This window comes from Taudactylus pleione, unplaced genomic scaffold (assembly GCF_031769625.1).
Source record: "Taudactylus pleione unplaced genomic scaffold, aTauple2 ptg000125l, whole genome shotgun sequence".
Lineage (NCBI taxonomy): Eukaryota > Metazoa > Chordata > Amphibia > Anura > Myobatrachidae > Taudactylus > Taudactylus pleione.
The window spans coordinates 5,052,945-5,070,819 of record NW_028284527.1 but is presented as its reverse complement, the minus strand read 5'-3'; the positions used below and the strand labels follow the sequence as shown (position 1 = coordinate 5,070,819).

Genomic DNA, 17,875 nt, shown 5'->3' with positions numbered 1-17,875 from the left:
TATTTCCCTGGTGAAGAAAAACCCCTTCACAACAGTTGGCCAAATCAAGAACACTATCCAGGAGGTAGCTGTATATGTGTCAAAGTCAACAATCAAGAGAAGACTTCACAAGAGTGAATATAGAGGGTTCACCACAAGATGTAAACCATTGGTGAGCCACAAAAACAGAAAGACCAGATTAGAGTTTGCCAAACAACATCTAAAAAAGCCATTACAGTTCTGGAACAACATCCTATGGACAGATGAGACAAAGATCAACTTGTACCAGAGTGATGGGAAGAGAAGAGTATGGAGAAGGAAAGGAACTGCTCATGATCCAAAACATACCACCTCATCAGTGAAGCATGGTGGCGGTAGTGTCATGACGTGGGCATGTATGGCTGCCAATGGAACTGGTTCCCTTGTATTTATTGATGATGTGACTGCTGACAAAAGCAGCAGAATGAATTCTGAAGTGTTTCGGGCAATATTATATGCTCATTCAGTTAAATGCTTCAGAACTCATTGGACGGCGCTTCACAGTGCAGATGGACAATGACCCGAAGCATACTGCAAAAGCAACCAAAGAGTTTTTTAAGGCTAGAAAGTGGAATGTTATGCAATGGCCAAGTCAATCCCCTGACCTGAATCCGATTGAGCATGCATTTCACTTGATGAAGACAAAACTGAAGTGAAAATGCCCCAAGAACAAGCAGGAACTGAAGACATTTGCAGTAGAGGCCTGGCAGAGCATCACCAGGGATGAAACCCAGCGTCTGGTGATGTCTATGCGTTCCACACTTCAGGCTGTAATTGCCTGCAAAGGATTTGCAACAAAGTATTAAAAAGTGAAAGTTAGATTTAGGATTGTTTAGTTTGTCCCATTACTTTTGGCCCGTTAAAAAGTGGGAGGCACATATAGAAACCGTTGTAATTCCTACACTGTTAACCTGATTTGGATGTAATTACCCTCAAAAGACTAAAGACATAAGTTGGTTTCTGAACATCTAGTTGATATGGCCATGCGACGCCTGACATATCCTTCTATAGGCCCCTGACTGTCCCTTGGAGGACATAGCCTGAGACTTTCCCAGAAACAGAAAGGCCTACACCTAGAAGTTTTAGCGCTAGAAGGTAATACCGGAAGGGAAATACTCTTACCTCCTGTAACCTGGGAAATTGTGCGATCCTGCCATATATTCACAGAAAAGAGGGATATCTTCTGCCTAATACTCCAAAGATATAATACGGAAAAATATAATTTAAAATTTTTTTTTATTTTTTTCAAACTAGGAGCACTAAGGTAAGTCCTGCAACAAAAGTTACAGCTAACAATGCAATTTAAGATACAAGAAAAACCTGCTCCTTGCAACCTATGGAAATAATAGCAGAGCCAAGCAGCCTCTTTAGCCAAAGGCAACCAGATATAAATTGATATGTGTATGTTCAGTTCCACAACATGCTATAATGTGCTGGACATTATGTCCATAACAGCTTAACTTCCAATTTAAATAGCAGCATTTGTGCATAGCTTAAGTCCTTTGGAATGTTTATTCTAATTATAATTTGGTGTTGAAATAAATGCTTTATTTTTTCTCTTTATTTAGATATGATGAGTTTATGAAAACCGATAAGATCATCAGACCAGCGGATAAAAGCGTACCAAAAATAAAACATAGAAGAAAAATTAAGGTATTGTTTTAAATGTATGTTAACTAAAGCTTTATTAGTCTTAAACATAATTCTGGAATCATGTAACCTTTGTGAATCAATCATTTACATTCTATTGACATCTACAGTATAAGAAAACTACTGATAAGAAGCATTGTCATCAGCACTCCCTTATAATGACATACTTCCAGTGGTTGCCTACAGTAAAGCTGGGTACACACTGGAGCGATGTCGGGTCGATATGCCGTTTCATAATGATATATATGTGCGGCTCATCAAACCTAGCGATATCGCTAGCGGCCAGTGCATTGTTACTGAATGATGTAACAGTGATCGTTACATTCATTAAAGTCGTCCAGTGTGGACGCACAATCACTCTTGACGGGCACTCTTTCCGATGTCGGAACGAATGCCTGACACTACAGTGTGTACCTAGCTTTAGTACACAGGAGACCGCATATGTTTTATTGGCAAGCTGGTATCACCATGAATAGATTTATTTTTTCTGCTTGATAATCAGAATTATTGCTAACCTACAGCACTAATGTTGATGGTTTTTGGTTTTCAGAATGAAAAAATGTTCTGCTGTAATAAGATTTTCGTTGTCTTTGTGTATATAGTATGTTAGTTTGCATGTAAGGTCCGTATTGATTCTTGGGGATGCAGGCAATGTCCCGACCGCTGGGATTCTGGTGCTCGGAATGCTGATACTGGAATCCTGACACTAGTCGGATTGCCGGCGCCAGCATACTGGCCACTGGGATCCCAGTACAGGTAAGTACTGGGGTTAGGGGGAGGGTTAGGTGTTGGAGTTAGGTACTAGGGGGAGGTTAGGTTCAGACACCGTGGAGGGAGGGTTAGGGTAGAGTTAGAATACCTACCAACAAGTGTCTGTATTCTAACTCTGTCGGGATTCTGACCGCCGGGATCCCGAACGCTGGTATCCCGTATGTATTCCGATTCTTACAGGATAGCCAATATTTTGCACGTTTTTATTGTTTTCTTTAAAACTATTATGAATGAATGTTTTTGTACTGCTACAGTCTTTTATGGGCTATGTATATTTCCTGACTAGCACTTTCAGCTAATTATTATATGACCGAACAGTTATTTATTATAGTTTTATTATGGTTTTATCTCAATATGCCTTACAGAATAAAATGGATACAGATCACAACAGATCGAAGATGGAAAAAGATGAAAACTGCCCCAAGCAATGCAGACTCTTCTCAAGACCTCTGTTCCAGCCTTGCGACCTGGATAATGAATTACCCTTTGATTCTCCAGAAAGTAAAACCTCTAGTCAAGGTCCCCTGAAACCATTAGAAATTACTTCTATTTTGAATGGTCTTCAAGGTAAATATATAGAAATGCTACATTTAAGATCATTGATGACCTTTTGGGCCTGATCCTGTCAGATACAAATGGCAGTGCAGACAGGTCTCTGCATACTACACATGCGTTGTAGAAAGAGATCATTGACTATACCTGCATCGGAGATTTGTGCACATGGACAGAATTTATACGTTTGTTATGTCCATTGACGGAGCATTATTTCAGTGAAATGGGTGTTCCTGGGTGGTGTAATGGCCAGAGCCATGTGGATGCATGGAACTGATCTGTGTCGTGGGCGCGTAAGCCGACTTCTATGCCTTGTTTGTATTATTTCTGTTTATGCTGGCGCCTGTGGTACTGCAAGCACCAACATGTCCTGAAGCAATTTAAATTGAACAATAATTATTATTCCCACAAAACATCTCTCAATGGCAACTCCTATTCTTGGGTGTTTTTTGCATTGATTTTAAAACCTGCTGCTTAGTATATCGGATGGTTTCAATCCCTTTAATGGGGAAAAAGTCTGTTTATAAAGTGTAGGTTTCCTGCATTTTCATGGTGTTTTTGTGCTGCACGCTGGGATTTCAAACCCAACCTTTAATGCATTTCTCTCCCAGCATTAAGGTTTACAAATGGACCCTCTAGTTAATTAACATAATTTAAATAAAACAATACCACTGCTACATTCTACAACTTTCTTTAACGGAATACTTATCCTACTGATTTTTCATTTAAACATTATTCCTTTCTTTTTATAATTAACGAGCGACCTGCCCTGACTTCGCACTGAAGCAAGTTCATCTTGCCACAGCCCCCTGCATCTCATAACAGCCTACGCCATGCCACCATAGTCCCCTGCATCTCACAACAGTATCCTATATTTCACCACAGCCCCTTGCATCTTACCACACGCCCCTGCTTCTCACTCCTGCCACTGGTTCTTACCACATACCCCTGCATCTTACCACAAGCCTCTGCATCTCACCACAACCCCATGCTTCTCACTCCTGCCCCCTGCATCTTACCAATGTCACCACAACCCCCCTACTACTGCCTCTGGGGACCGGCCACTGGGATGTGCTGGGAAGGGGATTAATATCATGAATGAGAGATTTGTATTGCAGCTACTGTAAGCATTATCAGAAGCATGTCCCTGGGACTGGGCCACTTGTGCATATTTCCGCAGCCTTGTTCTCTTTGCACAATATACCCTGTATTTGCTAGTGTTCCTGTTGAGCTTCCTCGTCGTGGTGCCCCTGTCTGAGAACAGTGCTGACTTCCATGGGAGCTGCCACATGTTCACCGAGGGTGTGTGGCTGAGTGGGAACATCACGCTGGAGAGGTACGGTGCAGGAGTGGTGGCCGGAGTCCCCTGCAGGTTCAGAGTAGGGATGGACATCAGAATCCGATGGTTACTAACCATCAATGTTTTCGTTCCGATGGTAGTGGTTTTACCATTTGATGGTAGCAGTCCGATGGTTGTCCTTTTTTGTTTTTTTTTTTATTTCTGATAGCTATGCCTCCCCTGGCTCCTTCCTGTCTACTGTGTCTGCATCAGGGCATCTTCTTGGGCTAGTTGGAGGCTGTCTCTCACTCTGTCTGCCTGAAATGTGGTACTACTCAGTCCCTGGCTTCCTCCCCTCTTTAGGCTGCTGCTAAGCAACATGGCACATTGTTATCTCTGATTGGCTCTCACTGGGACAGATGTATGAAGCTCTGGAAAGTGATAAAGTCCAGAGGGATAAACGACCAGCCACTCTGCTCCCAAATGTCATGTTACAGGCTGTGTTTGAAAAATGACAATTGGGAGTGGGAGCTGATTGGTTGGTCGTTTATCAGCTCTGCACTTTATTACTTCCCAGAGCTTCATACATCTGCCCTACTGTCTCTTGCTGATTCAGAACCCAGGCCAGCAGCTTTGTGCAAAATTCTTTTTTTGCTTCACTAAAATTGTCCCTGCTCGGCTCCCTTTTGTCACAGATGAATGGTTCATACACCTAAACCTTCCTTGACCAATGCTGTATAGAATAGTGAAAACCTCATCAAATCATTCCAGTGGTTCAAGAGATTAGCCGAGCAAACACACAGACCCCTAAACCAGAGACTTTCTGAGAGAGATTTCATTAACAATTGGACTCTGATGTTCTTTACAGTATTCTGCCTTTATTTGCCAGAGAGATCATTACTGTATAGTCTTGAGAACATGCAGATGTGCGTAGCAGACACCACAGTAAAATATATAGAATAAGACCGCAAAGGCAGAAGCACATTGTACGCATCATAGTCTTACTCGATGAATTCTTGAATTTATTTACAAGTAAAACCAGTTTGTAATACTCAGAAGCTAATTCCATTAGAATTTTACTTGCTGGCTGCGGTATCCGATATGACCATTTATTATTGCTATTATTTAATGCAACATAGTTGCTTACTTAAATGTATGAATATGTAACATTCCCACTCTCATACATTTAAAGCCTAATGCTGGCAACACATATAGCGATATTTTACCCGATCTGACCGATTCCAACACATTGGAACGACAGATCGTGTAAAATATGGCCAAATCCTGAGTAAATCGTGAGTCCCCGATCACGATGCGATGCGCGTCCCCACTGGTCGCACATCGCATCGTCAGATCTGCCGTGCAGTAGGGCAGATCTGATAATGTAGGACACGATGCACTGTGAAAGTCTGGATGCAGGAGAGATCGTTTGAAGATCGGACACCAAATCGTGTGCAGAGCTGCCGGGGAGAGTTTCAAGGGAAATCGTACACATCGGCTGATCGTGTGCAGTTCGCCATGTGTGTGGCCACCTTAAGTCCACTACAGAGGATTCTTCTTTTTCTATGGTTTAAATCTGTAAAATAGACCATAAGGGTTGTGACCATATATAGGCTACCAGGGCCATAAGGTGGGCAGTGCTGCTGGTGCTGCCAAACGGCAGAATCCAACAATTTCACCAGCCACAAACTGGCCAGCTTCGGGAGTTTGCAGGGAGAGACCTGCACTGCTACTCGTAGTGCAGCAGTTGCCTTGCTATGAAGAACCCCGCCCTCCATCCACCCCCTGACGGTAATGATATGTGCTAAGGGGGAGTGAGGAAGGGGGCGGGCAGCAATACGGTACAGGGCGCACTGTCAGCCTGATACGGGGCTGGTGGCTACACACACAAAATACAGTCAGGTGATGCAGATACCATCTCTGGTTTCTCATCAGCTTCTCATCCCTCTTAACACTTATTTGCAATACACACAATCACCTCACTAATTATTGAGCATGCCATCATGTTTCCTTTTACTGTACTTCCACCTAATCCTCCTTGACTTTGACCACCTCTGACCAACTTTGTCTCTATTACTGTGTACCAAATCCTGGCTTGATCTCGACCACTGCTAGTATACTTGGCACTATTGCTGTGTATCAGATCTTGAGCTCTTCTCTTTACTAGTTCTGAAGTTTGCCTCTGTATTGTCTAGCACCTTTCTTTCATGAGCCTGCTACATTCCACCAATGCCACGTCTACATTCTCAACCCATATTCCAATATCCTCATCTTATTACTACTAAAAGAAATGCCTGTTATCATTATACAGTACCTATCAGCCACTTGTGATCTATTGTCGTCAGTTACTGCCCTAATATTGATATTAGAGCAGGACGATAGTGGTATTAACTTTCAAATGATAATTCTGCTTATTTTAGATCTGTTTTTGTTATGCTTTTCTAAATGGTGCATAGCGATGTTTGGTCCATTAACTATTCTGGAACTTTAATATATGTAATATTACACAGAACTTGCACTGTGACACAGTTTGGGCAAGTGGGTACGATTGAACACAAAGCTTGAAATTAGGGAGCACATTTGGTTGGTGGAGTCCCGCATTTATCCAAGTACCTGATACAGCAGAAGAAGTTCCCAGTCAAGAGGCCCATAACAAATCTAAATTGGTGTAATTGGGGATCTTAAAAGAAAAAAAATGTATTTAAAAGAAAAAAAAACTGACAGTCTGTATTTGTTTTTCATAGTTAGTTATTCATATTTTGTAATGTGGACTTGTCAGTGTTAGTTATTCATATTTTGTAATGTGGACTTGTCAGTGTATGTTGCCATATTGTGGTCTGCAGTAATATTTATGAGGATGTTGTTAATCAGTTTACTAGGTGCCAACATTTCATAGACATAAGTGTGGTCACATGAATATATTTCATGTATTGTTTCATTGACGATACTGGGTTCTACCAAGTTGATAGGCTGCGTACTTCAAATAATACAATTCTAGCTGTGCTGCGTTATATTATGTTGGGCTGTAGTGCCTATATATCTTCCCCAACTGCTTTTACTTGTCCTATGTGTTCTGGTTTTCTGCGTACAGTAACCTTTTTCACTGGAAACCTTGATCTCACAATGCCCGTAATAATGTTATTTGGTACAAAAAAGGAAGCATGGGATGGATGTCATAACATGAATACTGTATGTTCAAGTCCACACAGGTTTTTAATTTAAAAATATATTGAAAACAAATAGCTCACAGTAGCAACTTTCAGTGATATCTCTTTGATTTCTCCACTCTGATTCTCCCATGTGTTACCTGCTGTTTATTGGCTTTCTTGCCCCAGATATAACATAGTTTCCTGAAATTTTGTATTTCCAAAGTCATAATTTTTCAACTTACCATGGTCCCCTCTCATCCCACCCTTTTTCCCTCTCTGTTAATAACAATTCCCTCTTCTCTGTGCCCCAAGTTTGTTGTCTGGTTGTCATCCTTGGTTTTGGCCCTCTCATCTGACATTTCGTCCCCTCTCCCAAATCCACCATTTACAAATAACGTTAATGTTTCCAGGATCTGTAGTAATTTCAGCCCTTTCTCACCCTGGAAGCTACTAAAACTTGTATTCAGGCTCTCCTCATCTCTCGCCTAGACTACTGTAAACTGCTCTTAACTAACCATACCAACTCCTGTCTCGTCCCTCTCCAATCTAATGGAAAGTGAAATGGTCTTGTTTAGGAAGTATGCTTTCCTACAAGATGAGTGTTTCTAGAGAATACCTTGAGTATAACCTAAGAGCAAGGTTTTAAATTCTAAAATAACATGTGCGTGCAGTGGCAACTGCAGATTTCTTAATCCATTTAGTTGACCTTTTGACGGTTCATAACAATTTTCCCTAGTACTCATCTAGAATAATTTTTTTCTATTTGATATTTGTAATACTTCTTAACTGTTTCTAGTTGCAATGTATGCCAAACCTGCTTCAGCATCTGAATTATTTTTCTAAGTTGCTTTTGTGTCATTTGATATTGTGTAATATGATTCGTATTATCCTTATTTTTTTATGTGATTGCCTTCTAGGCACTCTATAATAGAAGATCTTGATCTTCTCATTTCTGCAGTAGCCTCACAATAACATTTTGTCTACATAGAATATCAACTGTATCATCTCTTCTACAGACTCATTTACAAAGTCTGTGTGGATTATTTGCCCAGCACACATCAAGATGCATATTCTAATGTCTGCTTTATGCAAACTACCTAGGTTAACATGATGTAGACAAATGTTGAGAGGCACATTATGAAAAAGTACCGATAAAATCTAGCCTCCTACCACTTTAAATCAAGGATTCCTTATCGATATCAGCCACAGATAAATTAACATTATGCCAATCTTTTAACAGTTTAAACAAATAATTTGGAGCAGCACATACCATTCCATTAAATGTCTTTATATAATTGTGTTTTAGCACCTTAAACCTTTCTTAGGACTTTTAAACCTTAGGTGTATAAGCAGTCCTGCACATGTCACATGTATCACACGAGCCTCATTAAAGCCATATAAACAGGATTTAATTTTTTCTTTGTTACTTGTATACATTGGTCATTTTTATTTGCGATTCATAAATAGTTTCAAAACTCTGTTTACAGCTACTGAAAATTCTGCAGATGACAGTGAAACAGATGAAAGTTGCCAGAATATGAATAAAGGCGAAAGAGACTTTAATATGAGTCATATTAAGAGTGATTTGACTTCTAGAGCAGAAGGAAAGCTTGTTTCAGGAATGGAAGAAAACTATTTTAGCATAAAAGATAAAAAAAGAGATCTAAAACACTCCTCTGTGAAGCAGGAGGAGTCTTCAGATGATACAGACTCTGAATTGGAGTCTCCAAGGAGAAAGAAGCTTGTAAAAGACTTTGTAGATAAGGTGGCCAAATCACAGTTTAAATGTGGTAAACGAAAACTTATAGAATGTGGCAAGCCTTTAACTTCCAGCGTAAAAGATGAAAGTACAAAGTGTAAAGAGACAATTGATCGATTTAATGTTGATACCATAACATCCTCTGATGATGAGGAACAGCCCAAACCAAAATCGTCATTAACTAAAAAATGTAACAGTTTGGATGACAAGAAGAAAACCTTGCGAGCTCCCAGTTTCTATAAAAGTTTACCAGATGTACACGATAAAAAAATGAAGATGCCGAATTATTCTGAAGAAAGGCCCAGGGCCAAAGACCACAAAGATGTTTGGTCAAGTATTCAAGGACAGTGGCCTAAAAAAACCTTGAAAGAACTTTTTTCTGATTCTGATACAGAAGGAGCTGCATCTCCACCTCACATGCATCTAGATGATAGTTCTCCTGATTCAGCTGTTCAGCCAATCAATGATGAAACTAGAGATTTGTCAGCAGAATTTCTCAAACCGATAACTGATGCCATTGAATTGAAACCAGTTGATGATAAAACGGTTGAATTTGGTGAGAGAAAAGAATTGCCCAGTAGTGGCAGCAATTCTGTGCTGAATACACCTCCCACAACACCAGAGTCCACTTCATCTCTAAGTGAGTATAGAAGACCGCAATCAATGCTTGAGAGTTTGGAAAATGTGGAACCAAATCGGGAAGAAGTTGAAAGTGTGAAGAGTGAGACAAATAGCACAATTGAAGTGGATAGTGTTACTTGTGAACTACAAGACCTCCAGTTTGAAGGAAATCTTTCTCCTACAGGATTTGATGCTAGCATCAGTTCTAGTAGTAGTAACCACCTGGAAACTGAGAGTAAAGATAAAAGTAAGTGATTACTAAAGTCAAATTTGTATTCTATTAATTACTGCTGTTTCCACACAGTAGAAGTCAAGTTTGCTGATGCCGGACAGATGACGCATTGAGGGGGGACAAGTGTGTGGGTGAAGGATATACAGTTCTGCCATCAGAAAAAAGCAATGTACATTACAAGCCATATCCGATAAACTCTTCTAAAGATTAATCCTAACACAGAATGTAGAGTATTTATGAATCTTTGCTACTTAACTTAAGTAGCAAAAAGAAACCTTTATGAACCTTTTCTTTATTGCATGGATTGTTGTTTTTCCACCGTGATATTTGTCTTATTTGTTTTGAACTTCTCTTATTACAATAGGTCAAAAAAGACTTGCAGACGATGACTGTGATCATTTTGAAAACTGCACTGTGAAAAAAGTAAAGCGAAATCACAAATCTGTGAATCATAAGAGGAAAACTAGTAAGTGATTTTTAACTTTCTATGGAATGATTTTTTTTTTTTTTTTTAGATTTTCTGAAATAGAATATACAAACAGAAATAAGAAACTACTGTAACAGGTTTTCCTGTCCTGATACATCCTTTGTTGTTTGTGCATATAGTGGACCTTAAGATTAGCATTCTGTACACTGTACATGTATGGACCTATTTCTGTAGAGCTTACATCACAAAAGAAACTTTTTCAAATTAGCTGATTATTGTACCAATTCATACATTCATACATACATACATACATTTGACTAAACTTTCATGTAGCCTCTGCCAAAATGTTATAGTTTATGAAAAATAATACCTGTGTTGATCAACCGTGATCAAAATCAGTAGGTCTGAGCCAAAAGGAGTTGTTGGTTAATAAGTAAATATAGGTCATTCACATTTTAATTAGTCTTAATAAAAATGTTTTGTACATTATTGTACAACATATCAATTTATACATCATTCAAATAGTTTACAGTACTGGAAACACCCATCTGATCTTGAGTTACTTGAAAGGGAATGTAGTTATATTGCCGGCGGACGGGATGCCGGCCGCCGATAAACCGACACCGCAATCCCGCCTCCCGGCAAAATACAGCCGCCGCAGCCTCCTTGGGGATCAGGATACCTGCATCGGAGTCCGGACATAAGACAGCGAAGCCAGGTAAGTCTTAGCTGCGGGGAAGGGGGTGCTGGTTAGGGTTAGGCAGCACTAAGGGAGGGTTGGGATGGGGAGAGGGCTACTCAGCCGCTGGTATTTCATACCCAATCCACTTGAAAGACCAAGGCCCTCATTCAGAGCCGTACGCTCTGAGCAGAGCGCACGCTCTGCATGAGGGCCGGGCTCCATTTTCATGGAGCGTCCTCCTGGACGCTCGTATAGCTGTGGGTCACCACCCACAGGCTATACGAGCGTGCATTTTGATGGCCGCGATGGTCGTGACCATCGCGACCATCGAAATTGCGAGCCGGAGCCTGCGGTTGAGGTTTTCAACCGCAAGCTCCGGAGTGATTTTGGCTCTATCAGAGCCAAAATCACTCCCACTGACATCACTAGTGATGTCAGTGGGCCGGCTTCTGACGGGAGGCGTTCCCTTGGGAACGCCCCCGTCAGGGAGGCACGCCCCCGGCACGCCCACCAAAGGGGGCGTGCTGTCAATCAACATTGACAGCACGCCCCCTTTGATCGGACACAACGAGCGAAGGAAAGTCCTTCGCTCGTCGTGTCTGGCGCATGCGCACGACGGAGCTCCCTCCGTCGTGCGCATGCTCAGTGCAGACCATCGACCCACTTGCGAGCGGACAGCCGCTCACGAGTGGGTCTGAATCAGGCCCCAAGTCCATTATTTAGTGGTGTGTAGAAAGTGAGCCTCAAGTGCTACTTGTGTTAATTGCCAATAACCTTTTGATGTCTTTAGTTTACAGATACCTATAAAAATGTATTTACAATAGCAGCTTATGAAACCTCATGTAGATGAGCTTTTTCTCTCAATAATAAAGACCTACTGTATATGTTGTGTTTATACCAAACCACTTTACTGAAGAATTCAGACTAAGCAGAACATTTTAGAAAATGTAACCTTGGAGAGGAACTTACCAATTAGAGTTTCTGCAGTAGTGTCAGTAGATGATGGGCGATATGGTAAATTATACAAATTGGTGTAGTATTTTTGAAACTTCTTTCAAATGGCATCGGGATTCTAGAGTAGAATACAATTTGAGTTTTTAATGAGCCCAATGTTTCATGGGCTTTTGTAGCTCTGAGTCTAAAGGCTATTATTTTATATGGTGTTGAGGAGTTGCATAAGTTGTAGAAATACTTTATTTGAATATTGGGCCATGTCAATTATGTAAATTGTTTCCAGGATACCTGTTGTTCTTATATTTTTCCATTTAGCTTTGTTTTGTCTTACAATTTGGAATTAAGTGTTATCCTGATAGATTTGAAGAAGGTAAAATTCCACTTTTTGTTGATATCAAGCCACTTTGGATGTACTTAGCCGGTTCTTTAACCAAGAGAAGTGATCTCTGATTTCAGTGTATGGACCCCTTGTGGTATGTCAGCGTGGAGTTCTTCCCTATTTCTTTCATTTAAGTTTGTTGAATAATGACAACATCATTACTGTGTTTGGGGGAATATTGTAGACAGATGATGAATTAGTTTGTTGGGTACTCTGGTCTCTTTTCTCTTGATTATTTTTTTTTTCTTAATTGTAAAGAATTGAATAATTTGCCAGTTATGACTTTCTTTCCCTTAGGCATTTCAATGGGGGTTTGGTTAGGAGTTATTTTGCAGGAAGTGGATATGGTAGGATAACTGAATGTAAGGTCTAAGGACAGGAGACGGTCAGTGTCGTCATTAGCAATTTTATTGTGCTACTGTATATATGAGAGGAAATGTAGAGAGAGAATTCTTTTGAGAAGATTTGACTTAAGCAATACAATTATATCTGGAAATGCTTCAGGACTGTAATTGCAGTAATAAGTGGTCGGATGGCCCTTTGTGTCATGTTAGCTTATGTTGTGTCTTGTTACACTGATTTTTGTTGGTGTGCCAAATATGTGGATGCGAGTGTGTGGTAAAGTAAATAATGTTAACTTACTGTGTTCATTATATTTAACATCTCCATAATATACACATAAATTGTGACGTTTGGTTATAACTGCAGTTGTTTCTTTCCCCTCTGCCTGTAGCTAATACCAGTGACAGTGAGGAGCTTTCTGGTGGTGAAAGCCTTTCAAAGCTTCAGTCTTCAAAGTCGTTTTCTGGTGTAACACCAAAACATACCAAAATATCATCTGGAATGTCTTCTCCGGCAAAATACGTGAAGAGTAAAGAGAGAGAATCATTTCAGAAGGAATATAATGATCATTTACCTAAAGTGTACAAGTGGAGTTTTCAACTGTGTAGGTTTTCCCCCAAGCTTCATTTAACTATTTATTTAACTATTTATTTAATTTTGGCTTAATTTGTTTAGTCTGTTGTATTAAAATATTATTAAGATACTATGGGGTATATTTATCAAAGTTCGATTTTACATTCGATTTGATCGATTTAGCTCACCTCAAATCGAATGTACAAATCACTCATCAGATCCCACATTTACTAAAGTTCGATTTTAGAAGCCTTTTCTAAATCAATTTCGATTTGGTTCAATTTTCAACAGTGATTTCATGTTCGATTTTGTGTGATCATGTACAAATTAAACATCAAATCCCACTTCAAAATGAACTTCAAAGCCCCAAATGAATAGAACTGCTTCATGCTTTCATTTTCAGCATGAGCAGTTAATTTGGGCAAAGATGCATGCATACATCAGTGAGATGCATGCATGTATCTTACTATAAAAAGCTTGTTAAGTGTTAATTTTATTTAAAAAAAATTACGTGGGGTCTCCCCATAAAAGAACAACCAGACCTGGACTTTTTATAGCCAGTTGTGGTTGTTTTAAGTACAGGGGAAAAATTGCCTTTTGATGACCTCATCAGCGGCAGCTGCAGAGGGGATAGGCTTGGAGGGGCAGACGGCAGAGGAGAGGCAGGTAATCTAAAAAACCCTGCTATTGTCTGAAAGGGGTGTACCTGGGAATTTCCCGGGTAGACGCTGTAGCGTGAAAGGGGGGTCTCGACCAAATACCCGGGATTTTGCACAGGATAAATTCCCTGGTCTGAGCAGGATATTTCCCGGGTCGTACGTCTGAAAGGGGTATAATTGATCCCCGTGATCGGTGAAAAACGGGGATATTTTCGCCAATATTTTTTTTTCTCCCTATCCTATTAATTCGGGCAAATTAATAGGATAGTTCGCCCGTTAACACATAGGAGCCGTGATAAGCTCGCGGCATATGTATTCTCGCCTTTTTTGGGGCGAAAAAACAGCACTTATCGTGGATTATTTTTCGGGACACATCAGGTCCCGAAAAAAAACCCTGATAAGTGCCGTTGTCAGGCCGACTTTGGGGCTAATTGGATAGCCCCTGGCGAGCTAATTAGCCGCTGTAATTTACCGCGGCTAATTAGATATGATCCTAAATGTCTTCATCTAAATTAAATCTGAGAGAGGTGGTATCGTGTGTGTCTCTGTGTATGTCTCTGTGTGAGAGGGAGAGTCTACCAGGCATACTGTACTACTCTCCCCTCTACAGAGGATTTGAAATGGTGATAATGATTTGTAGAAGGACCAGTAGGATAAATTATGCATACTTAAAAGGTACTTATCTTGCTATTTATAGAGAATTGAGCATTCATTGTAGGACTGCTGCTTGTCTTGCCCAAACTGTACGTGGTAATGTTTTAAATCTTTCCGATTACATTTGCAGCGGACCTTGAAAGTATGACAAGTGTAGAACGCATTACATTTCTTCAGGAAAAACTTCAAGAACTTCGGAAACACTATCTTTCATTAAAATCGGAAGTAGCATCTATCGATAGAAGAAAGAAACATTCTAAGAAGAAAGAGAGGGAAAGTAAGTTTCCTTTTTATTTTTTATAACACATTCCATTTTATACTTGCCTTTTGCTATGTTTTAGTGAGCATTAGTTATTCCAATCACTTCACTTCAGCTACTCTTTAATCTAATTTACCCTATATACCGAGCTTCAAAAATGACTTTCCTTAATCGATTAAGAAGTCAATTTGGGGTAACTGGAACTAAATCAATAGACTGATTTCTTGAGATAAAATACTAATATAGTACTAGTTGTTTCTGCAAATAGTATTACTTACTGACTTGTGCATACAGTCTTTTTCACTGGGAGCTGCCATAATGATTTCTTTCAGAAAGAGTAATGCAAAAATAAAAATGCTGAACATTTTATCTCTTGAACCAGTGATATTTTACTGAATACAGACCGCAATCAAAATGTACAGTATATTATATTCACAATACATTAATTTCCAGTGTAACATTTAACTAAAATGTTTGCACATTTTCTTATCAGTTATACAGTATTGTGTATTGCATGTATTTAGTTATTCAGTAGTGAAATAATAACACACAAATACTATTGCCTTACTTCTGCCCCTCAGTTCTAGTACCTCTACCAACTGAGAGCCGTTATGATGAGAGGTGAAATTGTGTTACTGGCACAAACGGAAAGTGCTAATATTCAGTGTCTTGTGCACAGCAGTATGTCTGCTCTATTCAGACATTTAAAATCCATAAACTGTTTCCTGAATTAATGTGTTTTGAAAATTAAGTTAAGGAAAAATCTCTAGTGTTTAAGATTATTTTCATTCATTTAGAATTTTTTTTTCTCTGTAATCGCCATAACTCAAATCTCTTATTATTACCAGGTGCAGTTCTGTCTACTATGTCTTCATCACCATCCTCAAGTTCCATCACTGCGGCTGTTATGTTGACGTTATCAGAGCCATCACTATCAACCTCAACACAAAATGCAATGGCAGTTGAGTGCAGGTGACAGAGGGACTTCTCCATGCACGTTGCACTTACCATTGTACAACTTGTTGAGGCCATGGACTTTTTTATACTGCACAGCAACGCAAGAACAGACAGGCACTATTTTCTATCGCATTTTTGATGTGTTGTCCTTGCACTTAAGTGCACTTTTTATGAAGTAGAAGTAAACTGCTTTTCTTCAAGCAATAACTGTTTCCAACTAGTCGGGGAGTTCTGTTTTTGCTCCTGATGCCTTCCACTGTGGGAGCAGGAGGCTATTACTGTATGTTAAATGAAGGTTATGCAGTAAATATATTATGGGTCCTTTGCAAAGTGCTGTGCAAGCAAATTGTCATACAGTTGTGATCATGCACAAATGATGCCATTGCGTTTGCATGCATAATGGAATCTGTTGCATCGAACATAGCAGTAGCTGCACTCACGTATGGAACAAGTATGTTTGATGGGTGCTAATATTTACTACAAGGGCAATGCTTGTGCTCAGAGTGTAAAAGGCTGTTCCAAAGTATGTTCCTTTCCGTTGTGCACAGCACAAACTGGGTCATTTGAAATGTCAGCTATACTCATTTTCCTACTGGATGCAAACCTAACCCCACACACGGATACACTAAAGAAATACAGTAAGTGTAAATTGAATTTGTTCTTATTCCCCCTGATTTTTTTAAAATAAAATAATCATTTAACATAGACCACTATAATAGTCACAATAAATGAAGGACATAGGGCAACTGTGAACGAGACAGGGTAGTGTGCCAGCTTACTGAATAAGTATAAAACTGTGGCTACACATAGAAATATTTAAGGTGCACCATATTGTAGGCTGGAGAAATATTTAAGGTGCACCATACTGTAGGCTGAAAGCCCTCTGCAAACGTGTAGAAGAGTGCTGCGCTTAGTAAATGACCCTAATTGTCTTGTGTTTTCCTTTTCTTCTTTTTTTTTTTTTTTTAATATATTGCTCTATAACAGAATCTGCTGGATTAAAAGTGTAATTTCTTTGCCGGTTAACAAAAGCAAACTAGTTTTCATATTTGCAGACGTCATTTGCTTGACTTTGCATACCTTAAATAAAGCACAGATTGATTGGTTTTAAGATTAGTAATGCAATTTGTGTCCTACTCTCTTAATGAAACTCAACTCATGTTTACATATTGTATGAGCTGAAGAAGTTTTTTAGTGTGTTAAAAATTTAAGTTTCTACATTTGGCTTTCATAACATGTAGAGCAAATATCCATATTCAGTATATAAACATGATTGCTTTTTGTGAGAAAAATGTGATGGGTTACTGAGCTGTACAGAGGTTTATACCATGGTAGTAGACATGCTGTCTGCATTACAATATTTGTTTTTTAATACCTTTTGATTTTAAATGCAAAAAAAAACAATTGACTTTTTTATAGTTTTTTGACACAAACAAAAATCATAAAAAATTATTTGTGGAGGGAAATGACTGCATAGATGATGAAACTTTCAGATAGAATATTTGATATTTGTTAAAATGGCTACCCCAACTGTAATTTGTGACTTTGACAGGCATTTGTGTAGTACATTGCTTGGAATTATAATTAAAGCTATTAAATTAATTGCAGTGTTAATACAGAATAACTAATAGATTGTTTTATGGTTTTAATTATGACTATAACAGTGCATCTTCAAAGTAAGTTGGAATGTTATTTTCCTTTTCACATTGTAATAAAATGTTTGTTTTTTGTAGATATTTTAGTGTTAGCCTTAACATTTGTTTACTTTTGTTAAATAAGACATGTTTCATTTTCAAAAACTGATTTGGTTGGACCATAAGTGTTTTTGGCTAAATTGCTATTTAGCTTATAACAAGGCATACAATATTTATTAAATACTATAGGTGGTGAACAGTGTATTATATTGTAAAAAAAAATGTAAGAATAAGCCTGTGAAATAAAATGCCATAGTTTGTGAA

General features: G+C 39.1%; 1 protein-coding gene across 1 annotated transcript in view; it reads left to right on the top strand.

Annotated features, from left to right (window-relative positions):
* ARID4B (AT-rich interaction domain 4B) overlaps positions 1 to 17,875 on the top strand; it is a 194,164-nt gene extending 176,289 nt beyond the window's left edge. Inside the window, exons 19-25 of the mRNA XM_088472505.1 lie at positions 1,587 to 1,671; positions 2,805 to 3,006; positions 8,907 to 10,046; positions 10,396 to 10,497; positions 13,207 to 13,419; positions 14,832 to 14,978; positions 15,809 to 17,875. Of these exons, the coding sequence (XP_088328631.1) occupies positions 1,587 to 1,671; positions 2,805 to 3,006; positions 8,907 to 10,046; positions 10,396 to 10,497; positions 13,207 to 13,419; positions 14,832 to 14,978; positions 15,809 to 15,936 (2,017 nt within the window). The 3' untranslated portion in view covers positions 15,937 to 17,875. The remainder of the gene's footprint in view (positions 1 to 1,586; positions 1,672 to 2,804; positions 3,007 to 8,906; positions 10,047 to 10,395; positions 10,498 to 13,206; positions 13,420 to 14,831; positions 14,979 to 15,808) is intronic.